General features: G+C 47.2%; 1 protein-coding gene across 3 annotated transcripts in view; it reads left to right on the top strand.

Moving 5' to 3' along the window:
* TDRD9 (tudor domain containing 9) overlaps nucleotides 1-25,086 on the top strand; it is a 115,184-nt gene that overhangs the window by 58,434 nt on the left and 31,664 nt on the right. For all 3 annotated transcript variants that reach the window (XM_035728297.1, XM_035728298.1, XM_035728296.1), the window contains 15 exons: nucleotides 518-582; nucleotides 2,497-2,551; nucleotides 2,712-2,796; nucleotides 4,097-4,154; nucleotides 7,501-7,605; nucleotides 12,164-12,261; nucleotides 13,270-13,401; nucleotides 14,883-15,048; nucleotides 15,137-15,200; nucleotides 15,277-15,340; nucleotides 15,626-15,670; nucleotides 16,391-16,444; nucleotides 19,420-19,536; nucleotides 20,552-20,659; nucleotides 22,629-22,729. In XM_035728297.1, the coding sequence (XP_035584190.1) occupies nucleotides 518-582; nucleotides 2,497-2,551; nucleotides 2,712-2,796; nucleotides 4,097-4,154; nucleotides 7,501-7,605; nucleotides 12,164-12,261; nucleotides 13,270-13,401; nucleotides 14,883-15,048; nucleotides 15,137-15,200; nucleotides 15,277-15,340; nucleotides 15,626-15,670; nucleotides 16,391-16,444; nucleotides 19,420-19,536; nucleotides 20,552-20,659; nucleotides 22,629-22,729 (1,317 nt within the window). The remainder of the gene's footprint in view (nucleotides 1-517; nucleotides 583-2,496; nucleotides 2,552-2,711; nucleotides 2,797-4,096; nucleotides 4,155-7,500; nucleotides 7,606-12,163; nucleotides 12,262-13,269; nucleotides 13,402-14,882; nucleotides 15,049-15,136; nucleotides 15,201-15,276; nucleotides 15,341-15,625; nucleotides 15,671-16,390; nucleotides 16,445-19,419; nucleotides 19,537-20,551; nucleotides 20,660-22,628; nucleotides 22,730-25,086) is intronic.

The raw sequence follows: 25,086 nt of genomic DNA, 5'->3' as shown, positions 1-25,086 counted from the left end.
TTGCTCAACCCGAGGCACCTGATTTGCTTGCCTGTCTCTTGTCTGTCTCACCAGCTAGAATGTGAGCTCCAAAGAGCAGGGACCTTAACCTGTCTTGTTACCGCCTTACCCGCCTGCATGAGGAGAGCTCACAGGGTGCAGAGAATGAAAGTTCTGATTTCACGCAAAGGAAATATTTTGATGGGAATGGGGAAGCAAGCTGGTGGTTTGAGTTTGGTTTACTCGTAGTTATTTTTAAAGTTTTGCATTTTGAGATTCTGGATTACAATAGCTAAATTTCAAGGGAAAGTTTGGCAGGTAATGAGTTTTTATAGGAGACAACAGTGGGAGTCGAGGTGCTTGGGGCCCCTTAGTGATTGTGGGGCCATGTCCTGGGGCCTCTTTGTTTCCTTATGTACAAAAAGGAACATTATAGTGGACGGTCTGTAAGAGATTTTCGCAATCGGAAGCCTGGACCTTGAGGGTTCTGGAACAGCAACGGCCGCACTCACCTGGACTCCCATTTGTGCACCAACAGGAGCAAGACCTGGTCGGGTGCCCAGTTTGTGCTGGAGCGGAGCAGCGTGTTGGTGTTTCTGCCAGGTGAGCATCATACCTGTGACCTGGATGGAGGCTGTGTTTGTGTCTAGCCCATGTTGCGAAAAATTGTACTTGCTGCGTCAGTTTAGTCTTTTTTAGACCCTGAGAACCTGAACAAGTATGATTTGCAGTTTGATCTCTTACTGTAACCTGAGTATTGCTAAAGCGATTGATCACAAGACTTTAATTTTTTGAAGGCAGTCTTACCCCCTTCAAAATTTTCAATAAAATAATTGGCTTTGTTAAATTTGCTCTTTGATGTAGATGGTTATAAATGTGAGGTAATGGCCACCAGCATACACTTTAAATCTCTCTCGGTGACAGTGTTGTTCCTGTGACCCTGCAAGGGTCCTCGGGAGGGGCCTGGTGTCCCTTTCTTAATATTTGGGAAAATTGGCCCTTCAGATATCTGAAAAGATTAATTTATGTTAAATTGTACTTTTTCAAAATAATGTTTTTGATTTTTTTTAATCAAGTGGTATCGTTTAGTGAAATCTTAGGGCAATAATATATTTTTTGGTTGTCGGAAGGTAATATAGAGAGCGTATGAATGTTTGTGCTGGTAGATTTGGAGAACAAAAAGCCTGAATAAAAGTAACTTATACTTAATTTTGGGGTGTAGCATTTGAGTGTACAACTTTGATCATGTTTTGCTTAGGCTCCTATGGATTAGTTTTGTACCCAGGAAATGCCATTAGCTGACAGTGGGGTGGAGTTGTATTTACCCCAATAAATATTTGTCAAAGACTGCTGTCCACATAACAGCATATTAAGAAAATGTATGACCAGGGCAGAGCCACAGTGGTATGAGTTTAAGAATACCTAAAAGCGAGGTGAGTACCTTTTAAGTGCTAAACATTGTCTGCAGAAAATAGTAACAAATGGTATTTTACAGTTTATTTTGTTGTCTTTCTGTTCTGTGTTTATGTGAATGCAGGTTTGACACATGTTTATTTCATTTATTGATCTTTTGGGAATGGTTCTGTGCTAGTTTTGTAGGGCTGCTGTGCTAAGGGGCTAAACTGTAAGTCTTCAAACGAGAGATTTATTCTCTCACTGTTCTGGAGACCAGGAGTCCAAAATCAAGGTGTTGGTAGGGCCCTGCTCCCTCTGGGGCTCTGGGTAGAGTCCTCCCTTGCCTCTGCCAGCTTCTGGCGGCCACCTTCCATCCATTCTTGGCGTCCCTCCTCTCTCTGCCCCCCTTGTTAACCTGGCGCGCATGCCCCTCTGTCTGTCCCTCTCCCTTCCCCTGAAGGGAACATCATTCGAATTGGAGTAAGGGCTTGTCTACTCCAGTATGATCTCACCTTAGCTCATTATGTCTGCAGTGATACTGTTTGCAAATAAAATCATGTTCTCAGGTACTGGGGTTAGGACTTGAACATCTCTTTGGGGGACACAGTTCAATCCATTATAGGGTTGATACTTCAGGGTGACGGAAAAGCACATGAAAGTTTTATTTATCAGTAGACATTTTTTAAACCTAATGAAAATAATTTAGCATATCTCTGTGACCAAGACTTTTTAAAAACTATTTTTTTTTTTTTTGGTTGTGAAATGTTGGATGTTCATTGTAGGAAATTTGGAAGAGTCAGTGGGAAATAAAAATGTAAAATTGTTCACATGGCCACACTGCAGGCAGTCGCTGTTGTTAAAAGGAAAACACTGGAAGAATGTGGGTTTTTCCCCATATTTTTGAGTTACTAGTGGTCAGTGTCATTGTACATTTTTGTTTGTAATTGTGATGTAATTGGGCGAAGAGGATAACAAACACAAATAAAATGAATTGGTAGGGCCTTTATTGAAAAGGATGTCATTTTAATTTAAAGTGGTTTTTTTTTGTTGTTGTTGTTGTTTGTTTGTTTTAGTAATAAATACATCTTTCCCCCCCCCCCCCCACTTCTTTTTCTTCCCCAGGTCTGGGTGAAATAAACTATATGCACGAACTTCTCACAAACATGGTTCACAAAAGGTGTGTTTCAAATGATGCAGCTTTGTTTTTACTGATATACTATTGTATTGTTTCTGCCTTAAATAATTCTGATCATCTCTGTGAACTGTTAGTCTTTTTTGTGTGTTCTCACATACATCTACTCTTTATGGACATTTTATTTCATTAATCTGTTCCCTAGGTTACAGGTTTATCCACTACATTCAAGTGTGACTCTAGAAGAACAGAATAATGTGTTTTTAAGTCCAGTTCCTGGGTACAGAAAGGTAGGAACCTGGGAGGCAAGTTGCAGCCACTTCAGGTACATTTTTCTTAGAGACTCTACCAGCGGAGAATGCTAACATTTCAGCTTACTTGTATCCTGTATTCTTAGCTAGTGTTTACTCCCTGAGCAAATAATTGCCTGATGAGCCAGGTATGTTGTTTAATTTTGTCTTTTATTTTGTAAGTCGGTTGCTAACATTTTTAAATTTCCTCAGCTTCTGGGCATTGTTGCTAGTGGATTTTGATGTCTTTTACTTGTTGGTATTTCTCAAACTGTGGGACTGTTCTGGCATCTGCAGCACTGCTCTGGCGACTTTGTTCAGAGCCCACATTCTCAGTCCTGTTTAAAGAGGATTTCTTTACTCTCGGGTCATGTGTGGACTGTGGGAGTGTCTTAGCACAACCCTTCCAGAGCTGCCTGAGATAGCCAGGAACGTTGCTTGCACGGTTCAGCCCCCTTGCTTCCAGTGCAGGTGTTCGGACTCTAGGGTAGCCGGGACCTCGCATGGTGTCCCAGTGTAGTCACCATGTGTGTTAGCTTGGTTGTGCTTTTTTTGCCTCGGGGTAGTCCCAGCACCCCTGAAGTCCCATGTCTGAGGTCTGGGATGGCTATATCTTTGCCTGGCTTCTTGCCTTTTGTTGTAAAGCACCTGCTGTGTTGCCGGGCTTTGTTTGTGAGGGATGACGCTAGGAGGAGGAGTAGCAGTTAAGACCATGCACGTGGACCTGGACAGAGAGATGGCGTGGGTGCCTGCCACCTGTCATTGTGTGGCCTTGAGCAAATCACTTCTCTGAGACTTTTATTGTTTGAATGCAGACGGTTAGGAAGGTGAGTTGCAGGAGTGTGTGTCTGGACTAACATTACGGTAGCGGCATGGTGCCTGGTGCAGTGCCTGGGTGCGAGCAGTGCAAGGAAATAGGTACTATTTATTGAACACTCGGTTCGTGCCAGCAACAGTTCTAAGCACTTTACCCTTGTTGACTCCTGTGATCTTCAGAACAACCCTGTTGGGGCGGGCATCATCATTATTATGTGCATGGTGTGTATGAGAACCATGAGGTAAGTAACTGGCCCAACGGCCCACCCTGGTGTAGGGCAGAGCTGGGAAGCCCACCCTGCGCCAAGTTCCCCCACCCTCCTCCGGGACCCTTGTATCTTGTAGAAAATAGGAAAACCATTAATTTTAAAATTTGAGTCCGGTATTTACATTAAAAAGCTTTTAAATAATTTTTGAGTTTGAGTTTTTGTTTTTTTTTTTAAACAGTAAGAATGTCAGATGCTTTATTTTTGGTGTTTGCTAGATTATCCTGTCCACCAACATCGCAGAGAGCTCCGTCACGGTTCCAGATGTCAAGTACGGTAAGACGCCTCTCTGTTTTCCCTACACCGTGCACGGCAGTATCTGTAGGCCTGTCTGTCCCCAGGAGTTCGTCTTCCTCCTCCCCCCCCATCTCTTCCACTGTTTGGAGGAGAGGATTTAGAAAAGTAGGCTCAAACAGTTTCTCTGTACTTGTAGTTCACCTCTCCTTCCTCCTTTGCGGGCATTCTGAGGCCCTTGTGGACAGGAGGGCCTGCGGCTGTCACAGGTGCAGTTCTGTGGCTGGAGGGAGGGGGTGTGCGCAGGAGCTTGGCTGGTCTCTGTCACTCAGGATGGCTCAGTGGGGCACCATGTCAACTCGGAGGGAAGCTAATCATAATTTGGTATTCTCTGTATATGTCCTTGATTACTTTGCTTTCTAAGTTCATTAATTCTTATTTTGAAGCCTCACACGTGCCAGGCACTGTTCTCGATGCTGGGGGAACAGTGATGAATAAACCAAAGCCCTGTCTCATGGTGGCTGTGTTCTGTGTTCTGGTGGGAGAGACAGACAATTAGCAGAGGCAAAAATAGGTATCGTTTCAGGGAGAGTTCAGTGCTGTGTAGGGAAGTACATCAGACAGAGGGTTACAGTTATTGGGAAAAACGATCTTTTAGACAGGGTGGTATGGGAACACCTCGCTAAAGAAGTATTTGAACAAGACTTGAATGAGGAATGAGCCATGGGAAGACGTGGTTCGGGCTTAGGGAACAGGTTTGAGGAGAAGCGAGGGGACAGTGTGGCTGGACAGATAAACACGTAAACTTGGGGAACGACAGTGTCTTGTCTCTGTGCCAGGGATGATTCTAGGTGCCGCAGGAATAGTAAACAGGCAAAAGTCTTTGTTATCACATACCTTCAGGGTGGTGGGTAATTGAACGGCAGACAAATAGAGACGTGTAGTATGTGAAATGATGGTGTGTATAAGAGGAAGAAGTGGAGGGGGCAGGGAGTAGTGGGGAAGGGCAGCTGATGGAGTGGCCGGGGAAGGGGTGGAGGCATGGGGAAGAGTGTTTGTAGGAGCAGCAGAGTGTGCAAAATCTGTAAAGTGAGTGCAGGGAACAGCAGGGAGGCTGGGGAGCTGCCCCAGGTGAGCAGGAAGGAAGTGGTTGGAGGGAGAGGTCAGGGAGGTTAAGGGGTGGGGTACCAGGTCATTCAAGGCCTTCATGTGAAGACTTTGGGTTTTGCTGGTGAGAGAGAGTTTTGAGAGTAGGGGTGAAGGGGAGACGTTGCCTACAGCTCTCATTCAGGGACAGACTACAGTGGGGCAGAGGGAGTGGGGGTGCTCAGTGAGCAGGGTACGACTAGTGTGGTTTGCAGTGGGATTTGGTGGCAGGGACAGAAGGAGTGGCCAGTTCTGGAGAGGTGTGCTGGGGGGTCTGATGTGGGCCATGGGAGACACGGAGTGGTAAGCTGGGGACACCTGCTGCATGTGCAGGAACAGTTGGCTGTGTAGCCTGGAGACCAGTGGGCCGTGGGTGGCCGTGCTTCCCAGTGGGTGCCCATGGGGAAGGCATTTCTGTATTGAAAGGTGGGCAGTAATGAGCTGCAGAGTGGCAGCCAGCAAAGTCCTAGAAGCCAAATCGGAAAGTGTTTTGAGGAAGATGGGTGGACAAGCATGTCATGATGATTGGTTAAGTTGGAAGACTAGAAATTGGCTGTGGATTTAGCAACATGGATGTCATTGGAGACCTTGACCGAGGCAGTTTTGCTGGAGGTGACAGAGGGATGGGAGAAGAGAGGCATTGGAGGCAGTAAAGTCAGCACTCCTGAGGCATTCTGCAGAGAAATAGGGCCGTAGCTGAAGGGCAGCTGGAGCCAAGAGAACACATTTCCAGTAGCAGTGGGACACCCAGCAGCACTTTCCCTGGGGGACGGGAGACGTACAGAGGACGATGCAGGAGAGAGGGCCTGGGTGCTGTGGCCTCATCCTTGTGAAAGGCAGAGGGGATGTGACGGGGCATCGTGTGGGTGCTCGGCCTCTGTGAGCATGTGGGCGGGTTAACTTCGCTCACAGGGAAAGCCTGGGGTGTGAGGACGGGTGCCCGAGGGAGCTCACAAGGCCCTCTACTGCCTCAGCTTGCCCCTGGTGACCCCGAGACTCGGCCCTTAGTGCACAGTGAGGTCGGGGGAGCCATAGAGGTTTGAGAGGACCCTAAAGAGTCCGGGAGGGGGATTGATGGACCAGGGGCCATGTCCTCTAAGGGCCACGCAAGCCTCGTGACCAGGAATAGAAAGGGGGCAGTCCATCTGCTGGCCTGATGGGTTTGTCCTTCTCTGGCTCTGGGGGACTGCACAGGGGAGGTGGGGAGTGGCAGTCTGTGCAGGCTGCGGTTGGCCAGACCAGCAGGTCAGCATGGGAGGGTGCAGAGTTCGGAATACCTTCAGGGAGTGGAGCTGAGGTTTGGTCAGCAGGCAAGGGAGGACAGGAGGCGGCAGATGGAGGGACAGCTAACAGGTCATAAGATGGACAGATCGCGGGGCCATCTGCAGGGAGTAAGGGTTGCTGGGTAGGCCTGGAGGCAGGGAGAGGAAGGATAATTCTGGTTGGGAGGGGGCGCTTGCTGTCACTATAACCCTGGCGTCAGGTGCGGCCCTGGGTAGGAGCTGCTGGAGGTTGGAGGGCAGGATGATGGGGGGAGGCAGGTCACGCACCTGGGAGCCCAGGTGCCTCCGGCATTGTTTGCTGGGCATGGAGATCACCCAAAATTCTGGTGGGAGCGGTGTTGGAGGGTGTGAGGACTGGGGAGCCAGGAAGGAAGAGGGGGGTGGTGAAGTGAAGGAGGCAGAGGTTTTCCAGGAGGGCAGTGGCAGGGAGGGATGGGGGAGGGTACATGCTGCCCCTTCAGCCTCAGCGTGTGAGGGGGCGGGGAGAAGAGAGCACCCTGCCTGCCAGCCTGGCCCCTTTCTACAGTCAGGACAGGGAGGGTCTGCGCACAGGGGATTTGGAGCGACTTCTGTCAGTTGGGTCTCGCAGATGAGGACACTGAAGCCCCAAGAAGATGAGCGGCTTGCCCTCCGCCCCAGATTTGAGCCCCCACAGTCCAGCGCTGTTGTCGTGTGTGCCTCTGACCACGCTCTCGTGGGTGCCGTCCAGACGGGCTCTTCCTATGGCATGTTGGGTCTGCACGGCTTATGGCCTTTAGGCCCAAAGGCTCCCAGTCCTTAGAGGAAAGAATGTGCGCCTGGGCAGTAAGGAGTGGCCTGTGCATTTCCAGAGGCTTCTGTAGGTGCACTGATTCTAAAGACTGCATGTGTTATATTATTTTTATCACTATGCATAGTCATTATTACAGTTATTTCTTGTTAGCATTGTGTTTACATTCCTTTTTTTTTTTTAATGACAGTTATAGATTTTTGTTTGACTAGAACTCTGGTTTGTGATGAAGATACGAATTATCAGAGTCTGCGACTGAGTTGGGCCTCTAAAACCAGTTGTAATCAGAGAAAAGGTAAGGCACTGTTCCAGCACAGTAATGAGTTGATGGCACATTCAAGTGTCTTTAAAAATTTTGGTTTTTATATTTTTACTCTTATGCTGATACTTTCTTTACTGGAACCAGTTCTAAGTTTTAAGCAACAATAACTTATATCATCAGACTCTTCCTTTTAAATCTGTGATTCTCCTCTCATCCATAGAACTAGGTGACAGTTTTTGTATGTAACAGACAAGCATCTGCTCATCTCAACACTACCGTTTTTGGTTTTTTTTTCTTTTGCACTGAATTCAAAAAGTGTTTGTAGAATAGTTATGGAGACCAAGTTAATTTTTGATAGTTTTTAATTAACTTCTGGTAATCCTTCCTCTGACTTCTCTCCAAGTTCTGATCCCTCGAGGGATATTTTTCCTAAACTCGTGTCAGGAGGGTTCAGCATTGGCTGCGATGTGCGCATGTTGTGTCACTGGGGAGTTGAGGGTACGGGCGGCGCCTGTCGGGGGTGGGAGGCTTTGACCACAGCGGAGCTGCAGTTGTGATGTACTTGGACAGGTTGCTGCTGTCACCTGTGGGCCTCGGGCCCCAGGGGACAGAGTTCTTGGCGTGGACCAAGAGGTGGCTTGTGTTTTATTAGAGGACTTTGCGGGAGGATGGGGGAGGGACCATTCCAAAATACCTGTTGGGCAGTAAAGCTGCCGCATCACAAATTAGAGTCGAGGAACGTTTATTGAGTGCCTGTGGTGTGCCTGGCCTGATTCTGAGTGTTTGATGGGAACTCGTGCCCATCCTGCGAGCTAGTACATGGTTAACATCACTTACTTACGTCTGTGTCCCAAACACGTGTCTCTGCTGCCTCCCCGGGGATGGCTTGCCCATAGCGGGAGCCAGACCGATTGATCGGGCGGCCACTCCAGCCTGGGCAGAAGCAGCTTCTCACTGGGCGTGGTGGAAAAACCCAGTGTTGAGTTTACATACCTCCCCACCCAGAACTGCCCCCCAAACAAAAACCCACGCTCAGAAAAAATGACTAGAAATAAATACACAAAAATGTCAAAGTGATTATCTTTGGGTAAGTCTTGAGATTATAGGAGTTTCAGCTTTTGTCTATTTTTCTGTATGTTCAGAATTTCCGTGATAAAAATCTTTTTTCCTACAAGAAGTTGCAGAAATAGTTACAGAGTCCCCTGAACGCTTGCCCCAGCATCTCGCAGCTTGTTGTCAGGGAGCTCTGCCAGCCGGAGTCAGGCGGTTGGTGTCGGTACAGGGCTCACTCGGACACCGCTCCGGCGTGTGTTCTGTGCACTTGGATCCAGCCGCGCGTAGACCGTGTCAGCACCACCGTCAGAGCACGGCAGTGTTCCGCTGCCTGGAGGGAGAGGCCCGGGGCCGCCTCGCGTAGTCGTGTAGTCACGTCCCTGCCGCTCCCTGCCAGCCACCGTCTCTTGTTCGTTGTCTTGTCGTGGCGAGGCTGCGGTACCCATGGAGTCAGGCAGCAGGTAGCTTTTGAGATGGGCTTGCTTCACTCACCATAACCCCCTGAAGACCCGGCCAGGTGCTGCACATGTCAGGAGTCCCTCTTGCTGCTGGGTCTCATCGTGCCATTCACACCGGAGGACATTTGAGTATCTCTGGCCCTGGGCGATTGCGGATGAAGCCGCTGTGGGTGTGGATGTGCAGGCTTTGCGTGAACATCAGTTCTCACTTCTCCAGGATAAAAGCCCAGGAGTGCAATTAACGGGGGACATGGGACACACATGAGTTTTATGACAAACTGCCACAGCCTGTGGCCATAGTGGCCGCACCCTTTCACGTTCCTGCCAGCCGGGTGCAGGACGGTGTGCCCCACGCTGTGCTCCCTGTCATTGCTGGCCTGCCGTGCAAGCGCTGTTTGTGGCTGTGGCCATTCTTTTTTTTTTTTTTTTTTTTAAGGCTTTATTTATTTATCTGACAGAGAGACAGCGAGAGAGGGAACACAAGCAGGGGGAGCGGGAGAGGGAGAAGGGAGAGCAGGGAGCCCGATGCGGGGTTCGATCCCAGAACCTGGGATCATGCCCTGAGCCAAAGGCAGACGCTTGACCACTGAGCCGCCCAGGCGTCCTGTCTGTGGCCATTCTGAAGGTGTTTGTAATGCCTCCTTGTGATGGGGACAGCTGAGGTGAGTGGCTCGTCCAGTGCTGCATCGCCATCCGTCGTCTCTCTGCAGCACGACATCTGTTTGTGTCTTTGCCCATTTCGTAGTGGGACTGTGCACGTGTTGACTGTGAGTTCTCTGTGCACCTGCCATACCAGTGGTTTGTGAGCTGTTACGTATGTGGTTCACACATGTTTCTCCCATTCCCTTCTGTCCTTTGTCTCTTCATCCTCTTCACAGGGTCTTTCAAAGAAAAAAGTTTTAGGGGCGCCCGGGTGGCTCAGTCGTTCAGCGTCTGCCTTTGGCTCAGATCATGATCCCAGGGTCTTGGGATAGAGCCCCGCATCGGGCTCCCTGCTCCGCGGGGAAGCCTGCTTCTCCCTCTCCCACTCCCTCTGCTTGTGTTCCCTCTCTCGCTGTCTCTCTCTCTCTCTCTCTCTGTCAAATAAATAAATAAAATCTTTAAAAAAAAAAAAAGGTTTTAAATTTGGCCAAGGTCCAGTGTATCTGATTTTCCTTTCCTTTCTTTTTTTTTTTTTTAAAGATGTTATTTATTTATTTTATTATTTATTTATGGATATTATTTATCCAGGTGCCCCTGATTTTCCTTTCACGGATTGTTTGGGGTCACATGTAGGAACACTTCACCTCGCCCTGGCTTGCAAAGGTGTTTCTCCTGGGTTCTTCTAGCTGTATGTTCTGTATTTATGGCCACGACCTATTTGAATTACTTTTTGTAACTACTTTTGTGAGGTTTGGGGTGAGGTTCATTTCTTTGTGGTGTCCGGTTGTTTCAGCACCGTATAATTTTCCCCATGGAGTGGCTCTGCACCTGGTGGTGTGTCCCTGGGGCACGTGTGTGTGGGGCTCTGTTTGGGGGCCTGGGGTCACCCTGTTGGACACTGGCGTGCACGGCTCTCCCTTCACCATCAGTGCACTGGTTACAGTGATACTGCACCTAAAATGGACAGGTTACCCCCGCTTTATTCTTTACTTTCGAAACTGTTGGACGACTTCTACTTTGTCCTCCCATACAGATTTTAGAAGGAACTTGTCTAGGTCGCCAGAAAAATAATCTTGTGATTTTGATAGGAATTGAGTTAAACCTGTCAGTTTGTGGAGAATGGGTGTATTTCTTATGTTGAGTCTTCCCGTCCCTGAACACACAGTGTGTGTGTGTGTGTCCATTTATTTAGGTTTTCTTTGATTTCTTTAATCAGCATTGTGTTGTTTCCAGCATAAAGATCCTAAGTAGTTAATTTTACTTAGAGTGATTGTAAATGGCATTGCCTTTTTTTTTTTTTTTTAAAGATTTTATTTATTTGAGAGAGAGCACAAGCAGGGAGAGAGGCAAAGAGAGAGGGAGAAGCAGACTGCCCGCTGAGCAGGGAGCCCAATGGATGCGGGGCTCCATTGATAGACGCTGAACTGACTGAGCCACCCAGGTGCCCAGCAATGCATTTTTAATTTCAGTTTTTACATGTTCATTAGTGGTATATAGAAATGTGATTGACTTTTGTGTGTCAGTCTTCGGTGACTTTGCCAAATTCACTAATTGGTTCTGGGAGTTGTTTTTGCTTTTATTTTTGGTCATTACCTTGGAGTTTTCTGCTTAGACAGTCCTGTTGTGTGCAGGTAGGTGTGGGGTGGGGGTGATGGCAGTTGCTGAAGTCTGGACTCCCCACTTGACCTCCTGGTGGGGAGGGGGTCTGCCAGGGGGAGACAGTGGGGCGGGGGGGGGGGGGCGGGAATCCACACGTCCCCTCCATCTTTCCTGACTCCACATGTGGAGAAGGAAAGCGCCTCCCCAGGCTGCCCCATTTTGTAAAGCTGGGTACTTATTAAGGGCACCCTTCCCCCTTGCCCCATTCTCTCTCCTTCGGAGATTTTACTATGTTTTGGGTAAAGGAATTTTTACTCCACAAGCAATACAATGGCAAGAGAAGAGTCATTTATATGGTGGTGTGGGAGGGCCAGGCCTGGCTTTGAGCTGTGTGCGTGTGATCCCTCATTTCGTGTGAAGCAGCTGTCCTGATGGTCGTCTTTGCATGGGTGTGAGGACAGATGGCCGCGGGAAAAGCCTCCTCACTGGGGGAGCCACCTGCTCCAGCCAACTTTATACTTTTGTGTTTTTTATTAGTATGAGCTTTGCATTTGCAGGAAATGTCTTTAAAATATTTTGATTTCCATTGCATATCGGGGCCAACATTGGTTTCTTTAGAACTACACATTGGATTTTATTCTGTGGATCACTGAGTACAAGCCAGGGCTTAATCTGCCTGTATAAGAGGACTTCTGACACTAATGTATTCTAAAGTGTTTACTGACCTGGTCTGGTAGAAGATAAAGGTTTTCCTTAATATTTAGTGGTTATTCTTAAATACTTATGCTAACGTTAAAGTGATTAGTGTCAAATGGTGTTTGGATGCTTCCCCTTTGCAGGCCGTGCGGGGCGAGTATCTAAAGGGTATTGTTACAGACTCATCCACAGGGATTTCTGGGACAGCTCCATCCCTGACCACGTCGTTCCGGAGATGCTGGTAATACTCTTTGGTCATTTTCTTTTTTTTTTTTTTTTTATTTAAAGATTTTATTTATTTATTTGAGAGAGGGAATGAGAGAGAGAGAGCACGAGAGGGGGGAGGGTCAGAGGGAGAAGCAGACCCCCCCGCCGAGCAGGGAGCCCGATGTGGGACTCGATCCCAGGACTCCAGGATCATGACCTGAGCCGAAGGCAGTCGCTTCACCAACTGAGCCACCCAGGCGCCTCTGACCAAACTAATCTTTAATCACAGTGCTGGCTTGCCATTTACTAAGGACCGGGCGCTCTGCTGGGACTTCACAGGCATGTTCAGTTTCTCATGGGAGCAGTGGCTCCTCGTGTCCGTGGGCTCCGCAGCCCCTTACAGCTCATGGGCGTGCGCTTGGCTGCTTGCTTCCTCCTCTGTCTCTCCTCTCCTCTCTTCTTCCTTCTCTCTCCCCGCCCCTCCCTCTTCTCCCCCCTCCCCCGTCTGTGTCTCTCCCCCTGCCCCCTCCCTGTGTCTCCCCTGTCCGTGTCCCTCCCCCTCCCCCCTCCCCCGTCTGGGTCCCTCCCGCTCCCCCTGTCCATGTCCCTCCCCTCCCCCATCTGTCTCTCCCCCCATCTGTGTGTCCTCCCCTCCCCCATCTGTGTCTCCCCCCTCCCCCTCCCCGTTTGTGTCCCCCCCCCCCGTCTGTGTCTCTCCCCCTTCCTCCGTCTGTGTCTCCCCCCTCCCCCGGCTGTGTTCCCCCCCCTCCCCCATCTGTGTCCCTCCCCGTCTGTGTCTCTCCCCCTCCCCCGTCTGTGTCTCTCCCCCTTCCTCCGTCTGTGTCTCCCCCCTCCCCCGGCTGTGTCTCCTCTTCTCATCTCGCTCCTGCTCTTTCTCCTTCTCGTGCCCTCTGTCCCTCTCCCCATCTTCTGTTTTTCTGTCTCTCTCCTCCTCTCTTCTGCTCTGTGTCCGAAGTACTAGTCGCGTGGGTAGGTTAATTATTTCGTTATTTTATTATTTCTAAATTTCTGCTCTTCTCAGCGTTGTCCGTTAGGAAGCACAATATTGAAAGTGAAATTGCTGGACATGGGTGAACCGAGAGCTTTGCTGGCAACCGCCCTTTCTCCACCTAGTCTGAGTGACATTGAACGAACCATCCTTCTACTAAAGGAGGTACGTCTGTCTGATGTACGTCAGTGTTGGGAAAAGCTGAGATTTTGTTGGGTAAATTTTAGAAGTTTCGTATTGTGGATATCTTTAAAGAATTCTGATTGTCGTGAGTGATCAGCACCTGCCTGAGAAAGCGTGTGTAATGCCTCGTTGTTGATTGTAGACTCCATGCCTCTTGTTTACTCCGAGTTTGTTAGTTGTCCTGCTGAGGCTCTTAGCTTTCCACGGCTCCCCCTCCTTTCCCGCCTGCTGTGTGCTGGCTCCACCGGCAGTGCTGGGAGAAGAGATGCGTATGATGGTATTGAATGGTTATTCTTAAATACACCTTTCTGCGCCTGTTAAAGTAATTAACACCAAATGGTGTTAGCACATGTCTTCTTCGAAGGCTGTGAGGGGCAAGTGTCCAAAGGGCACTGCTGTCAGCTGATGCACAGGGATTCGGGGACAGCTCTCCCTGAGGCATCTGCCTGTGGTGCCCATCAGCTCCTTGGCTGTCCCCGCACTTCGCTGTCCCCCTGCAGGTCTGTCCCCACCCGTCCTCTAGTTGTCTCCTTCCTGCACTTCGCTGTCCCCCTGCAGGTCTGTCCCCACCCGTCCTCTAGTTGTCTCCTTCCTGCACTTCGCTGTCCCCCTGCAGGTCTGTCCCCACCCGTCCTCTAGTTGTCTCCTTCCTGCACTTCGCTGTCCCCCTGCAGGTCTGTCTCCACCCGTCCTCTAGTTGTCTCCTTCCTGCACTTCGCTGTCCCCCTGCAGGTCTGTCCCCACCCGTCCTCTAGTTGTCTCCTTCCTGCACTTCGCTGTCCCCCTGCAGGTCTGTCCCCACCCGTCCTCTAGTTGTCTCCTTCCTGCACTTCGCTGTCTCCCTGCAGGTCTGTCCCCACCCGTCCTCTAGTTGTCTCCTTCCCTTGCGGGAAACTGCTTTGCCTCCTTGGACTCCTGGACTCGGCACCCTGCTCACGCTGTGCTCTTGCTGCTTGCAGCCCCGGCCTTGGCCTGCATGCCACTTCTTGGGGCTGTAGATATTCTGCTTCTGGCCCTCAAAGTTGGGGGTGCTCTGGCATTTGACTTTGATTCCTGTATTGGTTTCTATGAAATACCCTTTGTCAAGTTAAGGAAGTTTGTCCCCATAGACAATTTAGTACTTGGCGTTGGGAGTGACCATTGCGATGTGTTAGGCCTTTGGTTTCCTATGGTGCGTGCCCTATTTGTTAAACTGCAAGTGAAATAGACCTTTGTGGGCGTATCTTGAGTGTTACCTTGTGGTGTCACCTTTTTAAAAAATAATAAAATTATTCTAAGTTCCTAAAAGCAAATTAAAGGAATTTTTTTTGGTAGCATCAATTTTTCGTCCATTTAGATGTCTTTTAGAATAATCTTTATCACCAGAATTTGGTCTTCATTTCCTGTTTAGACTCCCTGCCTTAAGGGAAGAAAGAGCAAGAAGAAGTCAGTGCTTGCTAACAGGGTTACTTTATTTCGTAAAGGTTGGGGCACTTGCAATGAGTGAGCAGAGGGAAGATGAGAACCCTCATGATGGTGAACTGACCTTCTTAGGAAGAGTTTTAGCCCAGCTTCCTGTTAAACAGCAGCTCGGTAAACTCATAGTCCTTGGACACGTATTTGGATGTCTAGATGAATGTCTTATTATAGGTAAGTGTGAGCCCACGGAAATCTGCCAGAAGGGGTGTGGAATGCCACTCTTAACGATCTCACCTCGTCTTTGTTTTTCTCTTGTTAGCGGCAGGTCTTTCTTTGAAGAACTTTTTTGCAATGCCTTTTAGGCAGCATCTTGATGGATACAGGTATGTGACATTCATAGTTTTAAAAGTCACTTTGTTTTAATGGTATTGCCTGACACTGTTTGTTATCTGTTTCTAGGAACAAAGTGAATTTCTCTGGCAATAGTAAGAGTGACTGTATTGCACTTGTTGAGGCTTTTAAAGTAAGTTTTCTCTGTGCGAGTGGGGAAAGCAACTACTACAGATTGTTAGTATATTTTTCTACCATAACCCTGTCTCTGCTGAAAGCATCATGAGGCTTGTTGATGTCCAACGTGAAACAGACCATGTTGGAAGAAGTAAATGGGGGGGGAGGGAGTCTAATTTTATGAAATTGATTGAAAAAAATTAAATTTGTGTTTTTTGTGGTCAAAATGTGTTGAAATGAGACTTTAAAGTTTTTAAATTAGCTAATAAAGTGTTTTTGAAACTGGGTCCTTTATTTTTAGATGTGGCAGACTTGCAGAGAGAGAGGAGAGCTGCGGCATCCAAAGGTTGGTTGTTCCGTTTGTGGCCGGTGGTAAGGGACCCAGGGAGTCTCCCCGAGGCTTCTCTCTTGGCCTGATCGCCATGCCTGCGCTGAGGTCACTGTGGCCTGTCCTCAGAGGGCAGCAGGCTGTAACAGTGAGCAGACAGTCATTGGGCAAAGAGCCTGTCTTTGCTGGCTGTGGTCCCTTGCAGGGGCAGCTCTCAGCTCTGGGGGCCTGTGGCCGAGCCCTGCTGTGTGGCTGGACTTCCGCCTCCAAGTCTGCATGATCCTGCGCAGGGTCAGGAGCCACCCCAGTTGCTGCTGCTTAGTGCCTGCAGGTGTGTGCCTCGAGGCACCGTGCACAACCAACAACCCCAAAGCCTTTCCTTTTGCTGTTGTCAGCTCAGTTTTAGAGAATAGGCTTAAAAGAATTCAACATATAGGTCTCCCCTTTTTTTTTTTTTCTTTTTTTTCTTTTTGGTCCGGTTTTGTTCCCCTTCCAAACTGATTAGGTTCAAAAGGCTATTGATGGGTTTGTGTGTTTAAATTTGCCAACTCTAGAGGTATCCTTAGAAGAGCAACTTAACGTTAAGGTTAAAGCTTCCTTTTAAAGAGTCAGCCATGGTTTTTCTCTGGTTGGTATACATGTTCTTTTTGACTTACAATTTTGGATGACGTAGATGTATTGTAGCCAAATTCGCTCTAATTTGTTCATTAACACTGAGTATTGTGCCTTTACTTAAAGGATGAACTTGACTGGGGGCGGTTAAATTACATTCAAATCAAGAGAATCAGAGAGGTGAGTCGTGAGTTCTGTGGGTGTTTGTGAAGTGCCCGTGGTGCGCAGTGTGGTGGTGAGCCCTCTGCCTCCAGTGGGGTCTGTGTTTGTGGTATGTGTTCAGGATGCAGTTTCTATGGTATGTAATTTATGAATATCTAAGTATAGAGTACACATATACAACCTGTATGTATGATTAAACGTATGTATTCAACTCACACTCTTGTCGTATTCTTACGATTCCAAAAATGATAACATCATTTTCTCATTCTGAATATTGTGGACTTGTGCCCTCTCGGATTCTTGATTAGGTTTGTGTATTCAGGGAGTCCCCAAACCACCCTCAGGCTCAGTGATTGGCTAGAAGGACTCACGGATCTCAGAAAAGCTATTCTACTCATGGTTATAGTTCATTAGTGCTAAGGGATACAGGTTAAAATTAGCACAGGTGAAAGGCACATGGGGAGAAGTCCAGACCACCCATGTGCAAGGCTTCCGTTGGCTTTCCTGCGGGCTTGTGGGCACAGCCAGCTCTGCTGGCCTCCATGGAGGACAGCAGGCGTGAGATATTGCCAACCGGAGAGGCTCCCTTGGGCCTTGGTATCCAGGGTTTTACTCGAGGTTGGTTATGTAGGCCTGGGGTGCCCGCAGAGCTGACCCTACTTACTTAGTTGTTCGCCCCTGCAGAGCTCATGCTGGTACTGCCGGGCACAGTGCCTCCACCCTAAATCCTATTGCTGTCACCAGCTGCTCGTCAGCTCCAAGGCCTCAGGCAGACAGGACACTCTTCTGCGGTAGGATGTTCCAAGGGCTGAGAGGCTGTGTCCCAGGAGCCAGACCTGGCTTTGGAATGTGCATGTGTGGACAGCTCAGGCCTGCTGGCTTAACCCTTCACTGTGCAGTTTGTGCATGCTTAGCCGCTTTTACTTTCAGAGGACTTACTCTTGGTTTGCTTTGTTGGTCTTACTGTGTAGGTTTTTTTGGGGAAGGGGAAAGGTAGAGGATTTAATTGATTTTTGCTTTTTCCTGTTAATTTAGTTCTTTGTTTCTTGGTTTAGTTTTTTGGTCTTCCTGAGATGAATATTTAATCCATTAATATTTCCACTTTTCCTAGTTAAAAGCTTTTAAAGCTGTGTATTTTCTTGTGCATAATTTGGCCACATCCCATTGATTTTTGATAAAGTAGGGATCATCGTTAGTCCCCTTTTCTAACTCTTTTAGTGTTGGTTTCCTTTTTGACTGAAGAGATTTTAAGTAGAATATTTGAATTTTCACTTAGAAATATTAAAAAATATATATATATTTTTAGATTTTATTTGAGAGATAGAGCACAAGTGGGGAGGAGAGGGAGAAGCAGGCTCCCCGCGGAGCAAGGAGCCCGATGCGGGACTCGATCCCAGGACCCTGGGATCATGACCTGAGCCAAAGGCAGATGCTTAACGACTGAGCCACCCAGGTGCTCTAGAAATATTTTTAGATATCTTGCTTTGTGGTTCATTTTAGATTTTACTGCATTTTGGTCAGAAAAATTGACTTGCATACTTTCAAACTGATTTTTAACTAGAGAAGTCCTATGTGACAACAGCCTTAAGAAAGGTTTCAGGAACATGGAAGTACGTAGGCTGACTTGGGTGGTGGGCTTGGCTCCTCCTTCCATGTTCCAGGCTTTCCCACCTCCTCACAGGTCATGGCTTTTAAGTTTTTCTGTCTTTCCAGTTCTTTTTAGTTGTTTTTCAGTTAATGTTCACACCTGTGGTTTTTATTTGTTTTTACTTTTTTAGTTTATTGAGATAATTTTGTGGTAAATGAATTTCGGAACAATTTATAGGTATTTGGGGTTGTGTATCCTCGTGTGCGTACTTTGATGTTTTGTGTGAGATGGTTTTTACTGCAACGGGGTGATTTGTTCAGAGCAGCTGTTGAACCATTGGTCACTTGAGCCTGGGTTTTTTATTTTATTTTATTTTATTTTATTTTATTTTATTTTATTTAAATTCTAGTTAACATATAGGGTAATACTGGTTTCAGGAGTAGAATTTAGTGATTCATCACTTACGTACAACACCCGGTGCTCATCCCAACAAGTGCCCTCCTTAAGTGGAGGGCAACAAGTGCCCATCCTGCACCCACGTCCCCCCAGCAACTCTGTTTGTTCTCAGCTTTTTTGTTTGTTTGTTTCTTTTTTAAAGATTTTATTTATTTGTGTGAGAGAGAGTGAGTGGGGAGGAGCAGAGGGAGAGGAAGAATCTTAAGCAGACTCTGCGCTGAGCGTGGAGCCTGTTGTGGGGCTCCGTCTCACGACCCTGAGACCATGATGTGAGCCAAAATCAGGAGTCGACACTTAACCGACTGAGCATCCAGGCGCCCCTGTTCTCATCTTGTTTTTAATCACAGAAGCAGTACACATCCATGCGGAGGTTTTGAGGCGTGTAAAGGACTTAAAGCAGAGGGTATGGTTCTGGTTACTTGCTTTGCGATGCCCAGAGGCATTGTAGGTGCATGTTTGTAGTGGTTGTGTGCATGTGTGCGTGTGCGTGCATGCCTGTGCACTTACAGACAAGGATCGTGAAGCACGTATGGTTCTGTGTCCTGGTATGTTCTGTTAGTGTTGTATTGAACATACTTTCCATTTCTTATTCATTCATCTTTAATAAGATGACTCTTAAATGCAGTGTTTAGGGGCGCCTGGGTGGCTCAGTCGTTAGGGTCTGCCTTTGGCTCAGGTCATGATCCCAGGATCCTGGGATTGAGCCCTGCATCAGGAAGTCTGCTTCTCCCTCTCCCGCTCCCCCTGCTTGTGTTCCCTCTCTTGCTGTGTGTGTCTCTCTCTGTCAAATAAATAAGTAAAATCTTAAAAAAAAAAATAAAATAAATGCAGTGTTTAATCCCATAGACGTATGAGTGTTTTGTGCATTGTACACTTATTTTTCAGTGTTTTCATTATTCTGAGTAGCATAAGTACTTTGAGACATCATATTTCAATGTGTTTTTCCTAGGTGGCTGAGTTATATGAAGAATTGAAGAATAGGATCTCCCAGTTCAACATGTATGTTGATTCTCGGAGGCCTGTCATGGACCAGGAGTATATATATAAGCAGCGGTTCATCCTGCAGGTGTGCTGGGGTTTCCTGGACGTCTGTTCTTACCCTTTCTCCTTGCTAGGTGTTGTGGTTGAGAAAGTACTTACGCCTTCTTTCTGATACAAATCGTGCCTCAGGAGATTTTAGGCCCACGATGTTCACACTGCTTTTGGGGATAGCATAGTACAGGTTTTCCACGTCATCGAGTTGGTCATCCAGCCCCATTGCTAATCTCCAGAGGAATGTTTCTGTAGCATACCAGCCATCGTTCGTTACTGCTTCAGGAGAGGTCCTTGGGTTTTTGCTTTTAAGAAACTAAAAATGTTCTTGATATTATTCAACATATGTAGCTATTGCCTTACACTGAAAATACTAACTTTAGGGGACATGACCAGGCTAGCTTGTTGGATGGGACCTTACAGGGAGTGTGTAGAGGGAAGCGTATCCTACAAAGGGGCCAATGCTTCTACTTTGGGGTTCAGAGAAGGACTACATCTGTACACATCAGCATGTAGAATTGGGTTGTAGGTGGATGTCTGTGAATGAAGTGATGCTGGAAAACAGTTTTTCTGGATGTCAGATTGCTTTGAGGCCGGGGAGAGTCTTCCATGAGTGTATGTTTCCAATGGAGTATTTTGATTGACGAAGGGACTTTTTGCAGAGTGCTATTTAGAAGTACGTATTGGCTGTGCTTCTTGGAGTCTGGGGAGGTGCCTGACCCCCTAGAGGTGAGTATGTCGGACAGCGGGTGGGACAGTGTGTATAGGCATTCATGCCTTCACTCAACTACCACTGTTTCCTAAATTTCCCTCTGAGACGGGCTCTAACTCTTTCGAAGGAGGACATGTCCAGAGTGCTTCTGTTAGTAATGGTGAAATCATCAGAATTGTGACTTTCTACTTGATTGGTAGAAGGTCTAGTATTTTTATATAAACTTTTCTTTTACCTTACAGATGTTCGTTATATCATTCTGGGAAGAGAATAGTGTATTGTTGAGACAGACTGATAAATAATGTTGCTAGTTCATGAAAATCCAGTTCTCTTCCAGGTGGTATTGGCAGGTGCTTTTTACCCAAATTACTTCACTTTCGGACAGCCTGATGAGGAGATGGCGGTGAGGGAGCTGGCTGGCAAAGACCCAAAGACAACCATCGTGGTAGGAGCTTCATTTCAGTGTGGCTACTGCGGAACGTTATAGCCCTCCAATTGTTCCCAATTTATAAGGACCTGGTGGATTTTTTCCCCCCTAAAGTGAATATTATGGCTTGTTTGACCTTTTCACATCTATTTGCTCCTCAGTCTGGCTTCCTTTTTTGCAGACCTGGCCTTGAAAGAAAGTCTTGAGAAATTACATATTTATGACTGATGTTGATTGATCGTATGCTGTTTTGAAGGATTTAAGACACTTCTCCATAAGTTTAAGAAATGAAATCGTTAACTTAGTTAACGATTTCATTTCACACAAAGTGTAAAATGTTACTGGTTGGCAGCTTCATACTGGGATTTAAACTGTGATGCCCAGACCTGAATGTATTCCAGTAGAATCACCCAGAGAGTGTTTATTTTAAAATTCATGTTTGAGGGCCCCATGCTACAGAATCTGAACTAGAAGGAATGGCCTGAAAATGAGCATTTAAATAATGCATGTTTTCGGTGAATCTGATAATCAGCCACAGGCATGGACCATTGGATCAACATTTGTAGACCATTTGTTTAAACCTGAGCGCATGGTAACCTCAGGAAGCACAACTGGAATAAAGCATGCAGGAATTGGACTTTTATTGGACTTCTTGGTTCCATCATCAGTTTCTCTGATAATGGGGGGGTGTAAAGCACTTGGCCAAACTTGCTGGCATATAGTAAGTGCTCGATCTTGCCAGCTTTCCCTATTTTGAATGTCCTCACAGTTACTGAAGAGATCGTGCACGGGGCAGGGAGGGTTGCAGATTGCTAGAGTGTTGTGGAGATCTTTGAAGAGCCTAAAAGTTGCTGGTGCTCAGGCTGGAGATAGGCTGCTGAGATGCACTTCATATCTAGGGAAGGGGTTTTAATTTAAAAGGTGGTCACTAGCCTTTTATCACTGCTGGTGGCTCTGCTTCCGTGGCTCTTCAGGGTGGACTAGGCTCTTTTGGTTGGCTTCCTTGAATCCCTTCATGGTATTCTCCCCTCACCTGTGCCCTTGGAGAAGGATCTTATAGGAGTCTCCTCAGACACGGAGCTGTGCTTGCCTCCTCAATCCATGAGGCAGCCTGTTCGCCATGCACTCTGGGGGCCAAAAATTTGTCTTCTGTGTGTGTTGTAAAAACCCAGTGATAGTTAGTATTGACCCTGCACTTGCCTGAGAGGCCCTTTATGACATACTTTGTATTCATGCTTCTCTGAGCCTCACATTGACCCCTTGAGGCGGAGATTTACCATCAGCCTTACTTCATGGCGTGGTTGAGTCCTAGTGTGACTCCGTACTTTGCCTCAGGAGGCTTGACAAGACAGCTCAGGGCCCAGGTGTTCACGCCCACCCACTGCCTCTCTCATGGGGCCAGGGTGCGTCCTGAGACAAGCAGGACTTTGGTGGCAAGGGGCCAGGGCCTCAGGTTTCCTGCCAGAGCCAGAGCCTGGAACAGGCATCACCGGGACCGAAGAGGGAAAGTGAGCACTCGCGGCTGGGAGAGGTCCGCAGCAGCTCAGCGTGCTTTACTTTGGGCTGTGGCGGTGGGAGTGCCCCTCCCCCCCCCCCCCCGTCCCTGTGCTGTGCTGTGCATCCCTGCCCCCATAGTTCCCATTATTCCTTACGTAGAAAAGGGTCTTTTAAAGAGATGCATTTAGTCAGCTTGATTACTTGAAGGTAAAATAAAACACAACTCTTATTTTTTTGTTACATTTTGGATTATTTTAACAGAGAAAGAATTATTTTTTATTTAACGTATATTTGTAATTAAAATTTACATGTAATGTAAAAGTCATCAGTCGTTAAATAGGCCTAACCATAGAGTGTGCATATCATGGTTAAAGACAGTGAATTTTGTTTTTGTGAAATAAATAATGTGCAGCACTTTAGCTTATGGGCGTTGTAACTGTTTCGTTAGCTCTGACATCTACTCTGATGAACACTGCCTTGTGTGTTACAGTTGAAACACATTCCTCCCTATGGATTTCTCTACTATAAACAGCTACAGTCTCTCTTTCGACAGTGTGGTCAAGTCAAATCCATTGTATTTGATGGTGCAAAGTAAGTCATGTATTTTTGTAACAACTGCAATTATGAAAGAGCCATCACGTGTTCAGTGTTTGTGGGAACTAATTCTTAAAACTGAGTGCATGTGGAAATGGGCCTCTATTTGGGCTGCTCAGCATCACCTTGGAACAGAGCTTTGGTTTATCTTGTTATCATTAGTGATTTATCTTCTTTGTCAACCATGTGAGCTCCTAAAGGTGCTAAGCTGCGAGCTTGGTGGTCTGATAACTAGAAGGCTCTGTGGTGCTGTGGGTGCTGTGGCGGGTGCTTGGAGCATGCGCCTATCCCTAGGTTTTCACAGGGTGTCCCTAGTAGGGCCACAAAGAGGCCCCAGAGTAGGGTTTATCTGCTTGTAGTTATTTAGAACATACATATGTTCTAAATATTTTTGGAAGACAACTAATGCGAAAACTCAGTTGTATTGCACCATATTTTAGTTGCAGATAAAGGAAACAAGATGGCATGTTTGAAGTATCACTTTGAGTTTTTGTTTCTAAGAGGGACTGTTGTGCAGAAAACACTATTTACAGTTTTAACCATCTAGCTGAATTCCTGGGACCAGGTGAAATTTAGGTCTCTGACTCCTCCGCCATCTTGCTCATCATCCCTATTTACATTTTTAAATTGAATTTTAGTTTTAAAATTAGATATTTTTTCCTGGTGTTCTGTAAATTGTGTTTCATTTATAAAACTTGGTAAAATCTAGTGAGCAAGAAACACTCCCAATTCTTTCTTTGACTGATGTCCAGTAACTCAAGTTGAGCACATTCAGTCCCTTTTCCATTTGGATTAGTTCCCTCAAACATTTTAAGTTCTGTTCCTATGATTAATATATTGATTTTGTTTGTAAGCATGTAAGCACGTGCACCTTTTCCCTGGCCTGTGCTTGTGCTCACGTGGCAAATTCATAACACTAACAAAGTCTTTCTAAGTTCTTTTAACAACCGTTACAGTTTTAACTAATTAAGCTTAAAATGTCTCAAGGTTTTTCAAATATCCTAATACAAATTACAGTGAAATTCTTGATCACATTTACAGAATCACTTCTTTAAAACTGGAATCACACAGTGAAGTTCTCTTTCTTGAATACGGAAGTCCATTTGCCTGGGCTGAGGTTCCACTTATGGGTGGGCGTTCTTTGATGGGTTGAGTGGCCTGCAGTCTGGGCTCTCACTGATCTTCTTCACTGGGCCGAGTTCTGTGTTTGTTTCATTTTCTTCCTGTCTGAGCCTTTGTTAAAGGTGTTTTAATCCTATTTTGTGTGGTTCCTTGTATTTCTGGCTTTTTAGTCACCATAGCAATGTCACGTCAGTTACTTGGAGAAGTAACTGTTCTTCTGGTTATACCAGGAGCAGTTCTTGTGCTTCAGGTGTTTAAGGGCAAAGAATGACAGGAATCACTATTTGACAGAGTACAGGCTATATTCCTTCTGGGATCATGCAGGGCCCACTTTGGGGAGGAACCTGTGTCAGGTGTGAAGGGCATCCGAGCACAGGTAGTAAGTACATAGGTGCATCTTTTCCTCCCATATGAAGCTTTCGACCTAGTTGTGGGGTTCTGTAGACATCTGCCTGTTGTGAAATGTCGTGGGAGAGGCCCAGGTGGTCAGAAGACATTCTTTCTGGGCCTCAGGAGCAGTTCACTTGGGACTAACTGAGGAGGTATGTGAGGTGGACGGTGGAGGTGGCTGGTGGGGCAGGATGTGGTGCTGATACAGTAGGAGCCCAGCGTGAGCCCAGTTGGGACTTTGGAGAGTGTGGGGTGTGTGCCAGCCGCTTGCTTTGTGTCAGGTTTGTGTGGTGGGAGGCCAGATGCTGTGCTCTGGATGGTCCTTTGTGGCTGCCTGATCAGGATGGGCATGATAGATGGGCGTGTGGAGACCCCTGAGTGTTCTGAGCTGCACTGTTTTGTAGGACTTGGTCAGGGAATGACGAGAGAGGGGCCTTTTGTAGTTACCTAAACCAGAGGTAACATTTGAAACAAAGGAGGCTTCAGGTGGGACAGAAGCTCTCTTGGGTTTGGCTGTTGATCGCATGTGCAGGACAGAGAAGAGAGGCGGGCCCAGGAGGGCAGGTCTTTGAGACAGCACTGACCAGAGAGGGGCTGTGAGGAGCTGACTCCTGGTGGGAGGAGGGTCGGGGGGGGGGGTCCCACAGGTGGGACTTCAGAACCCTGCTGCACGGTGAGCATCGTGGAAGTGTGGTGTCAAGTGTGAAAGAAACTGCCTCTGAGGGAGGGACTCTGGAGCCCTCTAGAGAAGGATGACAGGACAAGGGGTCAGCGAAGTGAGCACAGGCCAGGGGGAAGGTGCGTGTGCTCAGCAGTGAGTCCACCAGGAGGTGGGTGAGGAG

Source organism: Zalophus californianus, chromosome 6 (genome assembly GCF_009762305.2).
Source record: "Zalophus californianus isolate mZalCal1 chromosome 6, mZalCal1.pri.v2, whole genome shotgun sequence".
In the NCBI taxonomy this organism is placed as follows: domain Eukaryota; kingdom Metazoa; phylum Chordata; class Mammalia; order Carnivora; family Otariidae; genus Zalophus; species Zalophus californianus.
Note: the sequence above shows the minus strand (reverse complement) of the source record. Positions and strands in the feature narration are given on the sequence as shown.